Source organism: Paroedura picta, chromosome 5 (assembly GCF_049243985.1).
Source record: "Paroedura picta isolate Pp20150507F chromosome 5, Ppicta_v3.0, whole genome shotgun sequence".
Taxonomy (NCBI): domain Eukaryota; kingdom Metazoa; phylum Chordata; class Lepidosauria; order Squamata; family Gekkonidae; genus Paroedura; species Paroedura picta.
Window position 1 is genome coordinate 20,137,402 of NC_135373.1, and position 16,235 is coordinate 20,153,636.

Here is a 16,235-nt window from a genome sequence, read left to right on the forward strand (position 1 = left end):
GGCAGAGAGTTATCCGATACCCATCTCCCTGGACGCCAGGCCGAATTGCAGGGGCTCAAGGAAATGAGCAAGTTCTGTGATGGATTTTCATATTATGCTTGGGTTGGGTGTGGTCATTTGAAGAGGAAACCTCGTGGGATCTCTATGGGCCTTTGTGGGCTTTCAGTTGCCTAGGCAACTCTTCTCTCCCTCCTCCGGGTTCTCTTGTCTCCATGGTGATCAAGAACACTCAGCAGCCTGCCACTCACTTATTCCCTGGCACTTATCATTCACTTGGGCCCCTAGCTGTTTCCAGCTTCACGTGGGAAATTCTTGGACATTTTGGGGTACAGCAGGGAGAGTTTTCAGCGGGCTTCTTATGCCATACAGTTAACCCTGCAAAGCGGCCATTTTCTCCTGGGCGACCAATCTCTGTAGTCTGGAGATCATTAATTCTGGGTGCTCCCCAGGTCCCTTCTAAGGCTTGATCTTCCCGCCTCAGCCTGGCACTCTACCCATTCTCTGCCCATTTCTGCACAGAGAATTTCTGCCTACATTCTGCTTCTGCTGCCAGAGGAGACAGTTCCAGCCAGGGCTGAAGGAGACCAGTTGCTTTGCCCAGATCACCGTTATGTCTGAGAAGTGATAATGGCAGGCACACCATGCCCTTTAAATGCCTCCCCAAGCCTTTGCAGGCAGTGCTGCTTGGAAGGCTTGGGGAGACATTTAAAGGGTGCGGTATGCCTGTCATTATCAGCTGTTTAGCAGGCACTCTCTTACCCCCTTCTCAGCTGTTTAGCAGTGTTATCTGCTCTCTGGAAAGGATGAGGAAAGAATGTGCACAGAAACCCCACCCAAAAAACCTTTTGGATTTGGCATCATGATCCGGTCTCCAGTCAGACTAACAGGGTGACCCCCAGCGCTATGCTGCCATTGACCGTTCTTACCTTCAACCTGTCTTTTTCTAGGTCTGAATGAGTTCCACTATCAGCCTGCATGCCATTGCCCTGGTCATCAGTGTGTTTGGTCTCTGGGGCCTCTCTGTTACTGTCAGCCATGGTGGTTGCATAGTTGGGAGGCACAAGCTGGATTGAAGTTAGTTTCAGCAATCTGTCACATTTCTGTAGAATTATCCCAATAAGCAGACTCTTAGTTGAAGAAATCTCTTTATTGAAAGGTTAACAAAGGTGCATGAAGCTGTTTCCCAAAACTAATATTTAGCAGAAGCAAATGTCTAAAATATGTTAAAAATTAACTCCCACCTATTTGGGAAATCCTTCCTGGGCCCTCAAGAAACGCCAGGGTTGAAAAACAGGAATGGGAACAAATGGTTCCATGTGTTTAACACGAAACCTCTTTTTTAACCTGTGCCATGTATAGCTATGGCTAGAAAAAAAAATGGGAAAGGAGCCATTTGTCCATTGAGCATGCAGATGTGCCAGTGTGGGTTTTACTTTCCGCTGTGTAGATGGCAACTAATTGTTGCGAGTGTGGTGTTCAGAGTGGTGTGTAAATGCTTTCACGTTCTTCCAGGATGATCACAGCCTCTGACTTCTGCAGTCCTCGCAGTGGTTCTCAACCTGGGGGCCAGGACCCCTTTGGGGGTCGAACGATCCTTTCACAGGGGTCGCAGCATGGCGAGTAGCCCTTCTATCCAAGGGGGTCCCAAAGTGGCCGACATTGCTCCTTTTCCATTTCATCCACACCACAGCCTTGCAGGGTAGATCGAGATAGAGTAGAAAAGAGCGAGATCGGCATGGTGGGCCAAGAGGCAGAACTGAATTGAGAAACCCTGGGGAAAACCTAATTTATATACAATGATGAACCATGGATCTTCACGCCATTGGTCAGCTTCGGTTTAATTTCTGTGAAAGAACCCTTGCAGAATTGTATGGTTGGGGGTCACCACAACATGAGGAACTGGATTAAAGGGTCGCGGCATTAGGAAGGTTGAGACCCGCAGTGAGGGAGGGAGGAAAGAGAAAGACTGAAACAAAACCAAGCAAAAGAGACAGGAAAGGAGAAGGGGAAGATGGCGCCATGAGAATAGCGGGATTATGGGTCCTGAGGAGAGTGTCACGGCTCGCGTACTAAAAAAGAGAGCGATAGAAAGATGTTGTCATCAGAAGTCCCACAAAGGCTTGGAGGCAGAGCTGGGTTGCTTCCAACTCTATCCTTGGTCCAGAGTTCACGGCGTTTTGTTCCCTGGAGCCCGCTGGTCTTGTTCTGTTCGAGGCAGCTCTGCACTCTATGGTCTGACCACCCACTACCAAAGTACTTCCAGAAATGCTGACTCCCGTATCTGCTACGTTGGCACAGAACGATTCAGTGGCACAGCCTTTGTGAGTGGTCGCGTTCAAGATCTTAATGTCAGCAGAGTCTGTTTTGACTGGGAAACCCAAGAGAGAAATCAGAGGATCAGCATAGCATTTCAAGCCTCCCTGTGCATTCAAAGCGCCACGCCATTAGGGTTTAAGGCAGGGGTAGTCAAACTGTGGCCCTCCAGATGTCCATGGACTACAATTCCCAGGAGCCCCTGCCAGCATTCGCTGGCAGGGGTTCCTGGGAATTGTAGTCCATGGACATCTGGAGGGCCGCAGTTTGACTACCCCTAGTTTAAGGGACGACAAAACAAGAAGCAAAACGGCCCTCAAACCGAGCCAGGGCTTTTTCATTCGATCTGAATTCAGCAGGATACACAATGGAATAAACAAAGTAAGTGCAGAATCAGCCCTATACTAGCCTGACCCTTTTTAAAGGATTCCGCAATAGATGTGCTGCAGGGGAATTGCTGTTGCCAATTTTAATCTGTTGATGACCTATTTTTAATTAATTTTATCATTCCAATGATTGTATTTTATGCCCAACTTTGTACACTGCTCTAAGTATCTTCTCAGCAATGATTCAAAGGACCCACTTGTCTTTATTTGATATGACAACAGTGCTTTAAAAAAATAATCAGAATTACCTATTTCTCTTCCTTCTTTCCTGGTGAAACACTGATTCTCCAATCCTCTGCATCTGATGATCTCCTCCTCTTTGCATGTGGCAGGTTCCGCAGCATAGCAGAAAGGGCACCATAGCCCGTTAAAGTTTTCATTCCTGGTCGGTACTGCAAACAAAAAAAGCCAGGAATCAGTTCTAACTATCTCATGAATGAGGCAAAGAGCTGTATAGAACAAAGGTTACACTTCCACACTTCAATCTGCTTAACACTGGATTTTAGATCAATTGATATGGAATATTCCCAAGGAACTGTGAAGAGTAGTATCTAAAACCCAGAGGCAGAAGGCAACATCAGGTGAAGACCTTGGCCTCTGTGCCTTAATTGCTGGCCATCCAAAGCAACAGTTTGGCAACTGCATGAAGCAACATGCTGGACAACATACTCTGCTCTGGTTGGGCCTCACTTGGCGTACTGTGTTGGGCACCCCAGTTGAAGAGGAATGGAGACAAACTGGAGTGTGTCCAGATGAGGGCAACAAAGATGGTGAGGGGTTTGGACATATGAAGAAAGGTTGGGGGAGCTTGGTCTGTTTAGCCTGGAGAGGGGACGACTGAGAGGGGATCTGATAACCATCTTCAAGTATTTCAAAGGCTTTCATATAGAGGATGGAGCAGAGTTATATAGAGGGACAGACCAGAATGAATGGGATGAAATTAATTCAAAAGAAATTCCATCTAAACATCCAGAAGATGTTCCTGACAGAATGGTTTCTCAGTGGAGCAGGCTTCCTCGGGAGGTGGTGGGTTCTCCCTCTTTGGAGATTTTTAAACAGAGGCTGGAGAGCCATCTGACGGAGAGGCTGATTCTATGAAGGCAAAGGGGTGGCAGGTTACAATAGATGAGCAATTGGGGTGTGAGTGTCCTGCATAGTGCAGGGGGTTGGACTAGATGACCCATGAGGTCCCTTCCAACTCTATGATTTTGATTCTTTCTATGACTGGATGGGCCACTAGTTTGTTCAGCATGGCTCTTCTGAGGAGGGCAGGGATCCCATATGCAAAAGTAGCCTTACTTTTTTTTTTTTTACATTATTTTATGCTGCTTGTGTTTAGAGATCTATTTGTAATGTTCTGTATAATGGAGTACTGTTCCTTTAAGAAGAAGAAACTTGGTCCCTGTGCATGGGATGTTTTGGTGCCTTTGAGCCTATATATAGTGGGGGGTGTTGGTTTCTCTTTTACCAGTTGTGAGTTGACTGAGTTGCTGTTATAATAAACAGAGAATAGGATTCTAAAGCCTGAAGGAGTAGCCGAAGGAATCCACCCACGGACATCATTGTGCCAGCAGAGCAGAATTGGTGAGGCAAGGCTGCATAGAAGAGTTTGACCTGGCAGAACCCAGCTTGTGGGGAAGCAATGCAGAACAATTCGAGTTCTACGTGACTGCAAATATGACGGCAGATACAGGCTCCAAGGGAGCTGTTTTCTTTAGTACCTGCAGGTTCAAGACTCACAAGTTGGCCAAGGCATTGGTGTCCCTGGCGTCACTATCGGCAACTCCTATCATGGACATTATGACAGTTTCTGATTGGGCAGTAATGCCTGAGGGCAGGGCATTCCGTCTCCACGTCGATCAGAGGAGGCACAGGGCAATGGGAGGAAATGTGAGTAGGGCCCATTCCGCACACATAGGATAATGCACTTTCATTGTGCTTTGGCAGCTGGATTTTCCTGTGCAGAACAGGAAAATTTACTTCTAAAGTGCATTGAACGTGCATTATCTATTGTGTGTAGAATAGGCTTAGGTCTGGCAAGCTGGCCCCAGAACTAGGGGTGGCCAACCGAGAGGAGGAGAGACAGCCTGGTGTAGCAAGTAACACTCCAGCTGAAAATGCAATCTTGGCCCCTTTTGCAGGAGATCAAGGACACTACCCAGCTCACCCAGTTAGCCCAGGCTCTCCAGAGGAGACTGGGGATACACTTTGTAGGTCCCATCCACTAAGATTTAAGCTGAAATATTTACAGGATTTTTTGAAATAGGGGGGAGGGCTGTAATGTACTGAGTAAGGGAGTACTGTTCTTTTAAGAGCCAGTTTAGTGTTGTGGTTAGGAGTATCTGGTGAGCCAGGTGTGATTCCCCGCTCCTCCCCCACATGCAACCAGCTGGGTGACCTTGGGCTCACCAGAGCAATGATAAAGTTGTTCTGACCAGCAGTAATATCAGGGCTCTGTCAGCCTGACCTCCCTCATAGTGGAGAGGAAAGGGAAGGGGATTGTAAACCGTTCTGAGACTTCTTCGGGTAGAGAAAAGCAGCATATAAAAACCAACACTTCTTCTAACAAGAATAAAAAACTTTGAGCCTATACTTAGTGGGAGTGGTGGTTTCTCTTTTGCCATTTGTGAGTGGACCGAGTTGTTGTTATAATAAACATTTTTTATTGTTAAAGCAGTGTCCCCAATATATTTCACTACTGCTTTTCAAAGTGGAAATTGTGTGAAGTTGCAGCAATCACCAACCTGGGTTGAAAGCAACAGGCAGTTGCCGATAAGATGATGAAGTGATGCAAGGATCTGATTGATAAAAACGTCACGTGACTCAGCCAGGTAACCACCTGGCCCTTCAGGAACCTGACATGATAATCCAGTCACATACAGGGGCATCATGTGACTGAGTTTGGAGCAGAGAGGATTAAGAGATGCTAAATGGGGAAGCATCACGTGATTGTTGGAATATACAAGATGTGTAGTGTGCATGATTCAACAGCATATAAAGATTCTCCTACAGGGGGCATTGGGGGAGATGTGTAGTTATTAAGCATATTTAGACCAGGTACTTCCTGGTATTTTTCAAATAATTTCCTCCTATGTCCCAACTGGCTCATCTGGAGACTTCCTGCACCTCTGAGCACACTTCTCTGCTTGCCTCCAGAAGAATGACTGTAGACAACAGTTAGACAGTTAGTTAGGTCTCTCTTCTCTCATCTTTCTAAGCACAGTTGTATCTCTTTTTAATAAAAATATTTAATTTTTTTAAGCAGACTGGTCCTTAACCCGTCTTTGGAAAGTTAAACTCTGCCTGCATTGATTTAAATTTGGATTTTCATGAATGCTTTAAGCTGATCCTGCACTGAGCAGGGGGTTGGACTGGATGGCCCGGATGGCCTCTTCCAACTATGCTTCTATTAGAGAAGATTAAGAGATGCAAAATGGAAAAGCTCTGTGAAAGCTCTCTTGGACCACTGGGGGTTGCATTTGGGTCAACAGCTTCTGGGCTTAAATCTTCAAACTGGCATGGAGCAAGTGGCCAGTGTGGTTCACTGAACTCATATGGACAGTTCCTGGAAGAAACATTAATAGAAGGCATGGTAGCTAGGATGCACCATGAAGTTGATGTTATTACATTTAGCAATGACAATGCTCCAAGTTAGGTGCAGGAAACTCTTGCTCCACTGCTGTATCCTGTCACTCATCTTCCTTGTCTCTCTTGATCAAACACGCAGGAGTTCAATTGGGGATAGAATATGAGTGAAAGGATGTAGTGAGGAACCGGACCAGAAGAAGAAGAGTTGGTTCTTATATGCTGCTTTTCCCTACCTGAAGGAGGCTCAAAGCGGCTTACAGTCGCCTTCCCATTCCTCTCCCCACAACAGACACCCTGTGGGATGGGTGAGGCTGAGAGAGCGCTGATATCACTGCTTCAGAGGTTCAAAGATATCACAGAGGTTCAGACATGGTGATATATCTTCCACAACATGCCTAAGTGTTCTTGGTGAATGTATGATTGTCAGGCAGCAAATTGGCAGCACTTCTTGAAGAGAAGAGACTTTGTGTCTCTGTATATATTTAGCCACTGTATTCGTGTGCCACACAAATCACTGTTCACATGGTATCCCTTGCAGGAAAAGGCCAGCCATACCAGCTAAGGCTGCTGAGGAGATTATGAGTACATGTTTTGGATTCTGCCGCCTTCAAGAGGACTAAGGATGGCAGACGTTCCCTGACGGTATAACAGGCAGCCTTTCTACTAACAGTAGTATTATCAATGGGGTTCTTCTCCTTGGGAAAACTTTTCAAGTGGAAAAGCAACTGATAAATATACTCAGTAAAAAAAAAACACAATTTAGGGGCTACCTAAAGGTGCTTTATGCATTGCCAAATGTGTCACTCTCATAGATGTGAGAATAGGTTAAATTGTGAGAGCTATTTGGAGAAATAGATAATGAGAATGAGTGAAGGATGGATAGTTATTAAGACTATGATACGATAGGCCTGGGGAAAGGCCCAAAGAGCCACATCACCTATATACCCTCCAGGCCTGAAGTTAAATGGATGCCTCTTTTGAAGGATATGCCAAAGTGATCATGCTTTGAATGGATGGATGGATGGATGGATGGATGGATGGATGGATGGATGGATGGATGGATGGATGGGCGGGTGGGTGGATGGGCGGGTGGGCAGATTTGTGAACAGAACCATACTCTGCATCCTGGGTTGGCTACCAGTTTGTTCTTCTTCATTAAAGGGTGAGCTACTGAAAAGCAGAGTATACAACACTAAGCAATGTGGATCAACAATCTACACAGCACAAATAATTCACATTTGCACAGGACACATACCTGTAAGTGTTGCTGTATTGCAGCCATCTGTTTTGCAGCAGACACTGTTGCCCGACTCCCGGAATCCGTTTTCAAGATCCATAAATATTGCACCAGGAGTGCATTCATGATGAGTTGTGCAAAATTTTCTGGTGATTTTCACTTTCATCGAAGCTATACATTAGGATGAAATTGGGAATATATTTCTAAGACATGAGGATTTCACCAGAAGCAACACATCGCTCCTCAAAAATTCTGTTCTGCAAATGTTGATGTTCAATATTCTTTGGGCAATAGATAGTATTCCAGTCCTATTTCATATGACACAATGCGATTTGGCTGTACATTTGAGTCTAGAATAATCAAAAGATTGTCAATGGAGACAATCAATGTACTGTCTAAACAATAAAGGATTGTGAAGTGTTAATTATTCACAGAGCCTGAAAGCCTTGAGTAACAGGCTGTTCCAAGAGATCAGACTGGTTAGCATAAGCAGAGCAGAGGAAAACTTCAGATTTAGATGTTGATGAGGATTTACTGTTTTCAGCCCTAGCTGAGAAGTGTCAAGTACTAACAATTTCAGAATTCAGTCCTGACTGAGAGCAGTTTAACACAGACAGGAGAACTGGGGGAGAACTGAGGAAGTTTAGGAAGTTCGATGAAGACATTTGGGCCAAGGAAAGGGGACAGATCTTATATAGAAGAAATTTCCCTACACAGTCTAAATGGGGTGATAGCTCTGAAGAGTATAGAGATCTCTGGTCTGGTTAGAAACTGCCTTTAGGGACTTTAAGAATCAGTTCAAATCTCAAGACTACTGATGTTTCAAGAGAACGGATTGGGGTGCTGGAGACAGTGTTCCAACCTACTGGAGACCAAAAGAGAGAATACTCAAAGAAAGTGTACTGAAGTCTTTGAGGAAAACACTGGAACAAAAGAATTAAGTCATTCTAAATAGCTTAAAAAACTCTCAGCCTGAAACATAAGGACTCAAGTCTGTGTATGTATTGGTTTTACCTCGGAGTTATATTTAATTACTTCAGAAATTTCAACCCCTGATTTCACCTGATCCTTCCCCTCTATTTTGAATAAAATATTTTGCTAAATGGAGATATAAAAACATCTAAAGTGCCATTTAAGTCATATAAGCTCAAGGTGGCTTCCATTCCTTCCCTTGGGTTCCAGGACTGAGCAAAAATCCAAAATATGACATGGTGAGACAGCCAGAATTCTTCAAAGAAGAAAACAGGTAACTAAGGTGGCTCAGTCAGAGAAGGGAAAGAAAAAAAGGAGGGAAAAATCTTCCCTTTGAGGGAGGGAAATGGATAGGGCCATCATATCAACTCTGCAAGGAAACCATTTTCACTTAGGAAAACATTCTAAACAATTAATTACTTGAACTTTCATTTGAGTATTAGTCTCCAAATCAGCACACTGAATGGTTATAATGATCAATACATGGACAACAAGTGGTCTAAATTCTTTGCCTCTGCGCAACATTTGTTTAGACATTTATACCTTCCTTTTCTCCCCAAGTAGCTTACAACAACATTCTCCCCTTTTGCCATTTTAGAATTAGCATGTTTGGTCAATTTGAGGGGAAGTGTTGCCTTAAGATTCTGATAACTTACCCTTCCTTGTTTCAATCAGTATGGCCCCACAGGTATCAAATTCAGGCTCACAGGCTGTAACCGGATCAGTACAGGGGCCATCTATGTGGTTGCATTTCTGATACTGAATTGAAGACCCTGGAAGAAAAAAAGAGAATGAAGAGAGGAAATAGTATATAAGGCAGAGCAAAGACAGGCTTCATGTAGTCCCCGGCCTACTTTCACCACACACACTATAATCTTTAGGCAAAACCACACTGTCATTTCTCGAGTCTGAGAGGAAAACTAGTGTTTCAGACTTTCAAGGAAGGAAAAGACCTGTTCCATGCAACAACTGGTTTGTTGAAAGGAGGCAAGGCCAGGAAGTCATGCAGAGCCACTGCAGGCAGCCTCTGTTTGAAAGTTGGCTGTCTATAGCAGGCTTTCTCAACCCTCCCCTTCCCACCCCCTCTAGGTTCATAATTGGCCATGGGGGGGGGCAGAAGAGAGAAAGAGGCTGGTTGGCATGACATATGTGCTGATATCACCTACTAAATATTATATACTCCTAGCCATTTGGGAAACTCTTCCAAGGCTGTGAAGAAACCCCGGGGTTGAGAAATGCTTCCCAACCCTATTCTGCATGACTGCACCACTTCTGGGGAGTTTTTCCAAGGCTGAAGATTGTTTTAGGGGTTTCTCAACAATAAAAAAGTTGAGAAAGGCTGGTCTATGGGAATGTTTAGTCATTTTGGAAAATGTTAAGACATGCAGAGGTTGAGAGGTACACTCTAATTTGGAGAGCTGGGTTTGATTCCACACTCTTCCACAAGAAGTCTGCTGGTAACCTTGGGTCGTTCACAGTTCTCTCAAAGCTCTCTTGCTTCCCGCGTGGAGAGCTCCAGAGGCAAGGGCTGTCTTTCCCGGCTGGGAAGGGCGGTACCAGGGTGCCTCTGGGTTCCGGGCTGTTGCAGCTAGACGGCTGTGTGGGTGACGGGCTTCCTCCTATGTGCTCAAATTGGAGCCCACCCTCTGTTATTGGTTGGTATTAATAAAGCTGCAGCCATGTCATGTCTTACTTGGCACAGTGCCAGCCTGCAACTCAAAAGGAAAACTCTTCCATTACTACCTTTATATATCCTGCCTCCTCCAATGCTTAACCTGTGCAGAAGCTGGAAGAACAACTGTTTTTTGTACCCTGCTTTTCACTACCCAAAGGAGCTTACAAACACCTTTCCTCTCCTCTCCTCTCTTCACAGCAGACATCCTGTGAGGTAGGTGGGGCTGAGAGACCGCCGAGGGAATTTTGACTAGCCCAGGGTCAGTCAGCTGCCTGTATGTGGAGGAAGAGTGGGGAATCTAAGCTGATTCTCCAGATTAGAAGCCACTGCTCTTAACCACTACACCAAGGTGGCTCTCAAGCAATAACTGACATTTTCCTTCCCCAATATTTCACCTGCTGAGGTCCACCAATTCTTCCAGGACTGCACCTGTCACTTCAGGTATCATGCCTACCCAATTGCAGAGAGATTGAAGAAGAAGTAGTAGTATTGGTTTTGATACCCTGCTTTTCAGTGCCTGGAGGAGTCTCAAAGTAGCTTACAATCACCTTCTCTTCCTCTCCCCACAACAGGCACCCTGCAAGGGAGGTGGGGCTGAGAGAGCCCTGTCAGGACTGCTCAGTTAGAAAAGCACTATCAGGGCTGTGACAAGCCCAAAGTCACCCAGCTGGCTACATGTGGAGGAGCAGTGAATCAAGCCGTCTCATGGTGGGTCACGGAATAAAAACCTCACATAAAAACAGACAGATAATATCCCCATTAAAAAATACTCTAGCAGCAAATTATCTCCAGACCTCCCAGCCTCCCAGAGTGCCGTAGGGCAGAGGTAGTCAACCTGTGGTCCTCCAGATGTTTGTGGACTACAATTCCCATGAGCCCCTGCCAGCATTCACTGGCAGGGGCTCATGGGAATTGAAGTCCATGGACATCTGGAGGACCACAGGTTGACTACCCCTGCCGTAGGGGACTCCAAATGCTGGCAATCCACCAGCGGCAAAATGAAATTTTAAAAACGAAACTTGCACACTCGGACAACATACCTCTTCTAGCTGTAGCAAGCAAGACGGCCAAGGGAAAGAAAAAAACAGGAGCAGCCATGATGCCCATCAGGACAGACCCATCAGGTTGCGTTCTCTGATTAAAGAAGCTGGCCTATGATGGCATTTATAGGCAAGTGGCTTCTTGGCTGAGGTAAACCTTGCTCGTCAGGAACCTCTGCATTTCTCGGCAGAACCCAACAGGAATGCAATAGCAGTCTGTGATTACCTCATAACTGACATGAATTGCAGTGTTCGGTTACCCAGCTCTTTCCTCAGTTAAGAAATATTTACGATGAATGTTTGATGAGCAGGGTGGCACGTCTGCCAATGAATCCTCAACTCACTTCCCTGGAGTACATATGGCCTCAGCCGATTTATTATGCCTTCCATAGTGGCCCAGCATGTGAAGGAGCCATCCGGCTGCTGAACCCGAGGGTCATGGGATGCTCTGGGCCCATTCCATCCCAGCCGGGAGAGCAGGATTTGCGCATCCAGAATCTCTCACTGGGAAACGACCATAACGGGGCCCACCAGGCGTCCACCTCAACTTGGTCACTAGGCTATGAGCCCCTGACTTTCCAGCCGGGCAGGCCGTGCTCACATCTCTGCCAGTCTCGTAAAGGAGACCCTCAATTCCCAGAGAGTCCAGTATGCAAACTGGGCTCTCTGCCAACAGGCTCCAACCATGCCTAAGCCGAAGCTGCGATGAACATGAATTGATCACTGTGAAGGCACAAAGAATGAGAGGTGGAAGCATGCGGTGTCTAGATAGTCCACCTTGCTCCGCCTCCCATGCATGCTGCAGCCACGTGCGTCCCGGTGTCCCACTCGCCGTCTCCATTGGCCGCCACCCGCTTCTTCAGTGGCAGCTGTGGTAAGGCCGGCTGCTAATTGTTCACTTAGCAGCCCTGCTGTATATACAGTTCAAAAAGGATTTGTTTTCAAAAGGTCAGTTCATAGATTCCATGAGGTCTTGAGAACACCAGGGAAGCCCATTGTAACAAGAAAAGATTTTTCAGTTATGTGAGGAGCAAACGTAAAGGAGGGAATAGGCCCACTGTTGGGTGCAGATGGACAAACTCTAACGGAAGATGCAGAGAAAGCAGAAAGGCTTAGTGCCTATTTTACATCTGTTTTTTTCCCACAGGTCAAAGTGTTTAGGCACATCTAGAGATGGCCGTAGCCAAAGGATACTGTCTGGGTGGCAGGTTAACATGGATAGAGAGGTTGTCGAGAGGCATTTAGCTGCACTGGATGAGTTCAAATCCCCTGGTCCGGATGAAATGCACCCGAGAGTACTCAAAGAACTTTCCAGAGAACTTGCACAGCCCTTGTCCATCATCTTCGGAACCTCTTTAAGGACTGGAGATGTCCCGGAGGACTGGAAGAGAGCAAATGTTATTCCGATCTTCAAAAAAGGGAGGAAGGATGACCCGGGAAACTACAGACCAGTGAGTCTGACCTCTGTTGTGGGGAAGATAATGGAGCAGATATTAAAGGGAGCGATCTGCAAACATCTGGAGGACAATTTGGTGATCCAAGGAAGTCAGCATGGATTTGTCTCCAACAGGTCCTGCCAGACCAACCTGGTTTCCTTTTTTGACCAAGTAACAGGTTTGCTGGATCGGGGAAATTCGGTTGATGTCATTTACTTGGATTTTAGTAAAGCTTTTGACAAGGTTCCCCATGATGTTCTGATAGATAAATTGAAGGACTGCAATCTGGATTTTCAGATAGTTAAGTGGATAGGGAATTGGTTAGAGAACCGCACTCAAAGAGTTGTTGTCAATGGTGTTTCATCAGACTGGAGAGAGGTGAGTAGCGGGGTACCTCAGGGCTCGGTGCTTGGCCCGGTACTTTTTAACATATTTATTAATGATCTAGATGAGGGGGTGGAGGGACTACTCATCAAGTTTGCAGATGACACCAAATTGGGAGGACTGGCAAATACTCCGGAAGATAGAGACAGAGTTCAACGAGATCTGAACACAATGGAAAAATGGGCAAATGAGAACAAGATGCAATTTAATAAAGATAAGTGTAAAGTTCTGCATCTGGGTCGGAAAAATAAAAAGCATGCCTACTGGATGGGGGATACGCTTCTAGGTAACACTGTGTGTGAACGAGACCTTGGGGTACTTGTGGATTGTAAACTAAACATGAGCAGGCAGTGTGATGCAGCGGTAAAAAAGGCAAATGCCATTTTGGGCTGTATCAACAGGGGCATCACATCAAAATCACAAGATGTCATAGTCCCATTGTATACGGTACTGGTCAGATCACACCTGGAGTACTGTGTGCAGTTCTGGAGGCCTCACTTCAAGAAGGATGTAGATAAAATTGAAAGGGTACAGAGGAGAGCGACGAGGATGATCTGGGGCCAAGGGACCAAGCCCTATGAAGATAGGTTGAGGGACTTGGGAATGTTCAGCCTGGAGAAACGGAGGTTGAGAGGGGACATGATAGCCCTCTTTAAGTATTTGAAAGGTTGTCACTTGGAGGAGGGTAGGATGCTGTTTCTGTTGGCTGCAGAGGAGAGGACACGCAGTAATGGGTTTAAACTACAACGATATAGACTAGATATCAGGAAAAAGATTTTCACAGTCAGAGTAGTTCAGCAGTGGAATAGGCTGCCTAAGGAGGCGGTGAGCTCCCACTCACTGGCAGTCTTCAAGCAAAGGTTGGATGCATACTTTTCTTGGATGCTTTAGGATGCTTAGGGCTAATCCTGCGTTGAGCAGGGGGTTGGACTAGATGGCCTGTATAGCCCCTTCCAACTCTATGATTCTATGATTCTATTCTATGATTCTATGAACACGCACATGTTGGTCATTCAGGGTTTCCTGAGGCAGTGCATGCGGGTCTGAGGGTCCAAGGACATGGCATGTCCAGAGAAGGGAATTCTTTTTCTCTTCCCTGGGCAGTTTGCCTATTGTGGAGGTCCACTATTTGGAGAATGTGGTCTTGAAGGCAAAGAAAACCTGTCAGAGAAGTGAAAAACATGTCTAACACAAATGTCATCTAATGGGTTAAAATTATACCTGCTAAGCTATAGATTTCTCATTTTTGGAGGGCACCTTTGAATACCAGCAACGATTTTCTAAATAATTGGACCACAGGTATTTTTCTTCAGATGATGAGAAATTCACTGCTGCAGGAAGTGGCGGTGGTTACAAGCATAGACAGCTTCAAGAGGGGATTAGATAGACATTTGAAGCAAAGGTCCATCCGTGGATATTAGCCACAAGATAACTCAAATATTTTTGCCACCTCATGAGAAGGAAGGACTCCCTGGAGAAGAGCCTAATGCTGGGAGCGATTGAGGGCAAAAGAAGAAGGGGACGACAGAGAATGAGGTGGCTGGATGGAGTCACTGAAGCGGTTGGCATGAGCTTAAATAGACTCCGGGGAATGGTAGAGGACAGGAGGGCCTGGAGGATCATTGTCCATGGGGTCACGATGCGTCGGACATGACTTCGCAACAAACAACAACATAGACAGAACAATCAGTCTGGGGCAGTGTGCTTGGTGCTTGGGGGGCAACAGTGGGAGGGCTTCTGGAGTTCTGGTCCCACTGCTGGACCTCCTGATAGCACCTGGGTTTTGGCCACTGGGTGATACAGGCTGGATGGGCCATTTCCCTGATTCAACGTGGCTTTTCTTATGTTCTCTAGTATCCCCTTCCATATTATATCTGTAACAGTAACTGCCAGTTACCCAGGACTGCAAAAGTGAGGGAAGGGAAACTCTGTTGTCAGCTCAAGGACAATGAGGATCCTGGAAGGTCACACTTGAGACAATACCTTGATGAAGGCAACATCAGCCTTGCCCCAGCTGTGAGGTGAGGAAGAAGAAGATGCCAGGAGGGGACATGGCTCAGTGGCAGAACATCTGTTTCACACACAGATGGTTCCAGGTTCATCTCCAGCTAAAAGAAGGACCAGGTGTGAAAGTCTTTTGATCTGTGACACTGAACTACTGTCAATCACAGCTGTCATGGGTAGACCAACTGTCTGATTCAGCATGAGGCAGCTTCCTGTATTTATGCCTGGCACAAACATTCCTTTTAAAAAGGAGGTTTGGGGGATTCTAGTATTTTGGTTCATGGCTGAAGGCAAGGGAAGGCTTTATGTTAATATTATAGTTAATAATAGTAATAAGAAGAAAAAGAAGTCATAAAATGATATCGATATTCTAATGCCAGTAAAACAATCCGGTTGACATTTGTAACCCTTGAATAGCCATGTTACATAAAATCTTTGAGGCTAAAATTGATACTCCATTGGGCGGATGTAGGAAACCTGCATTTTCCCCCATTGGTAAAACATTGCTACTTATAAAACAACTAGTAAAAAAGCCCATTGTATAAAGGAGACAATGGGCGCTAGCAGACGGCGAGGGGCAGGTGAGGGGCAGGTGAGGGGCGGAAGGCTACCTGTAAGAGGAGGCTGCTGGCGGTTCCGCGGCTCCTGATGGGTGCTCCTCGGCGGCTTGGTGGCGCTTGCGGGTTTTTTTTCTTTTGGCGGCTCCTCGGCTGTTTTTTTTGTTTCAGCGGTGATGAGGGCAGGGAGGCGCCAACAGCCGCACTGTGCGCACGCATCGGAGGACGGGTGCTCCTGGGCAGCTCCTGACGTGGCTCGTCAGCGGTTTTGGGCTGTTTTTTTTTCTTCTGTTATCAGTGGCTCCACGGAGGTGTTTATTTCAGCGGCGATGAGGGCAGGGAGGAAGCGGCAGCCGCACTGTGAGCACGCGTCGGAGGACGGGTGCTCCTGGGTGGCTCCTGACGCGTTCCTCGGCGGTTTTGGGCTTTTTTTTTTCTTTCTGTTTTTGGTGGCTCCTCGGAGGTTTTGTTTTTCAGCAGCAATGAGGTCAGGGAGCCCCCAGCAGCCGCGCTGTGCGCGACTGCCGGGGGCTCCCAGGCCGGCGGCTTGACGCGGCGAGAGGCGCTTGGCGCCTCTCGGCGCGTCAGGCCGGCGGCAAAGAAGCAACTGCAAGCTGCGCTGCGCATGGCTTGCAGTTGCTTG

At 46.4% G+C, this 16,235-nt stretch overlaps 1 protein-coding gene across 1 annotated transcript; it reads right to left on the reverse strand.

The window, feature by feature from the left end:
- Nucleotides 1-1,149: 1,149 nt before the first annotated feature.
- On the reverse strand, nucleotides 1,150-11,295 carry LOC143837229 (phospholipase A2 inhibitor and Ly6/PLAUR domain-containing protein-like). Its single transcript, XM_077336833.1, has 5 exons — nucleotides 11,212-11,295; nucleotides 9,153-9,269; nucleotides 7,543-7,695; nucleotides 2,948-3,091; nucleotides 1,150-2,368 (listed from the first exon to the last, which is right to left on the reverse strand). The coding sequence occupies exons 1-5, from the start codon at nucleotides 11,276-11,278 to the stop codon at nucleotides 2,070-2,072; spliced, it is 780 nt and encodes a 259-aa protein (XP_077192948.1). The 5' UTR covers nucleotides 11,279-11,295; the 3' UTR covers nucleotides 1,150-2,069.
- Nucleotides 11,296-16,235: the final 4,940 nt, after the last annotated feature.

Coding starts and splice junctions, on each gene's coding strand:
- LOC143837229 (XM_077336833.1), bottom strand. CDS start 11,278: ATGGGCATCATGGCTGCTCCTGTTTTTTTCTTTCCCTTGGCCGTCTTG. Junction 7,696..9,152: donor ACTGATTGAAACAAGGAAGG/GTAAGTTATCAG, acceptor CCTAATGTATAG/CTTCGATGAAAGTGAAAATC. Junction 3,092..7,542: donor CAATACAGCAACACTTACAG/GTATGTGTCCTG, acceptor TTTTGTTTGCAG/TACCGACCAGGAATGAAAAC.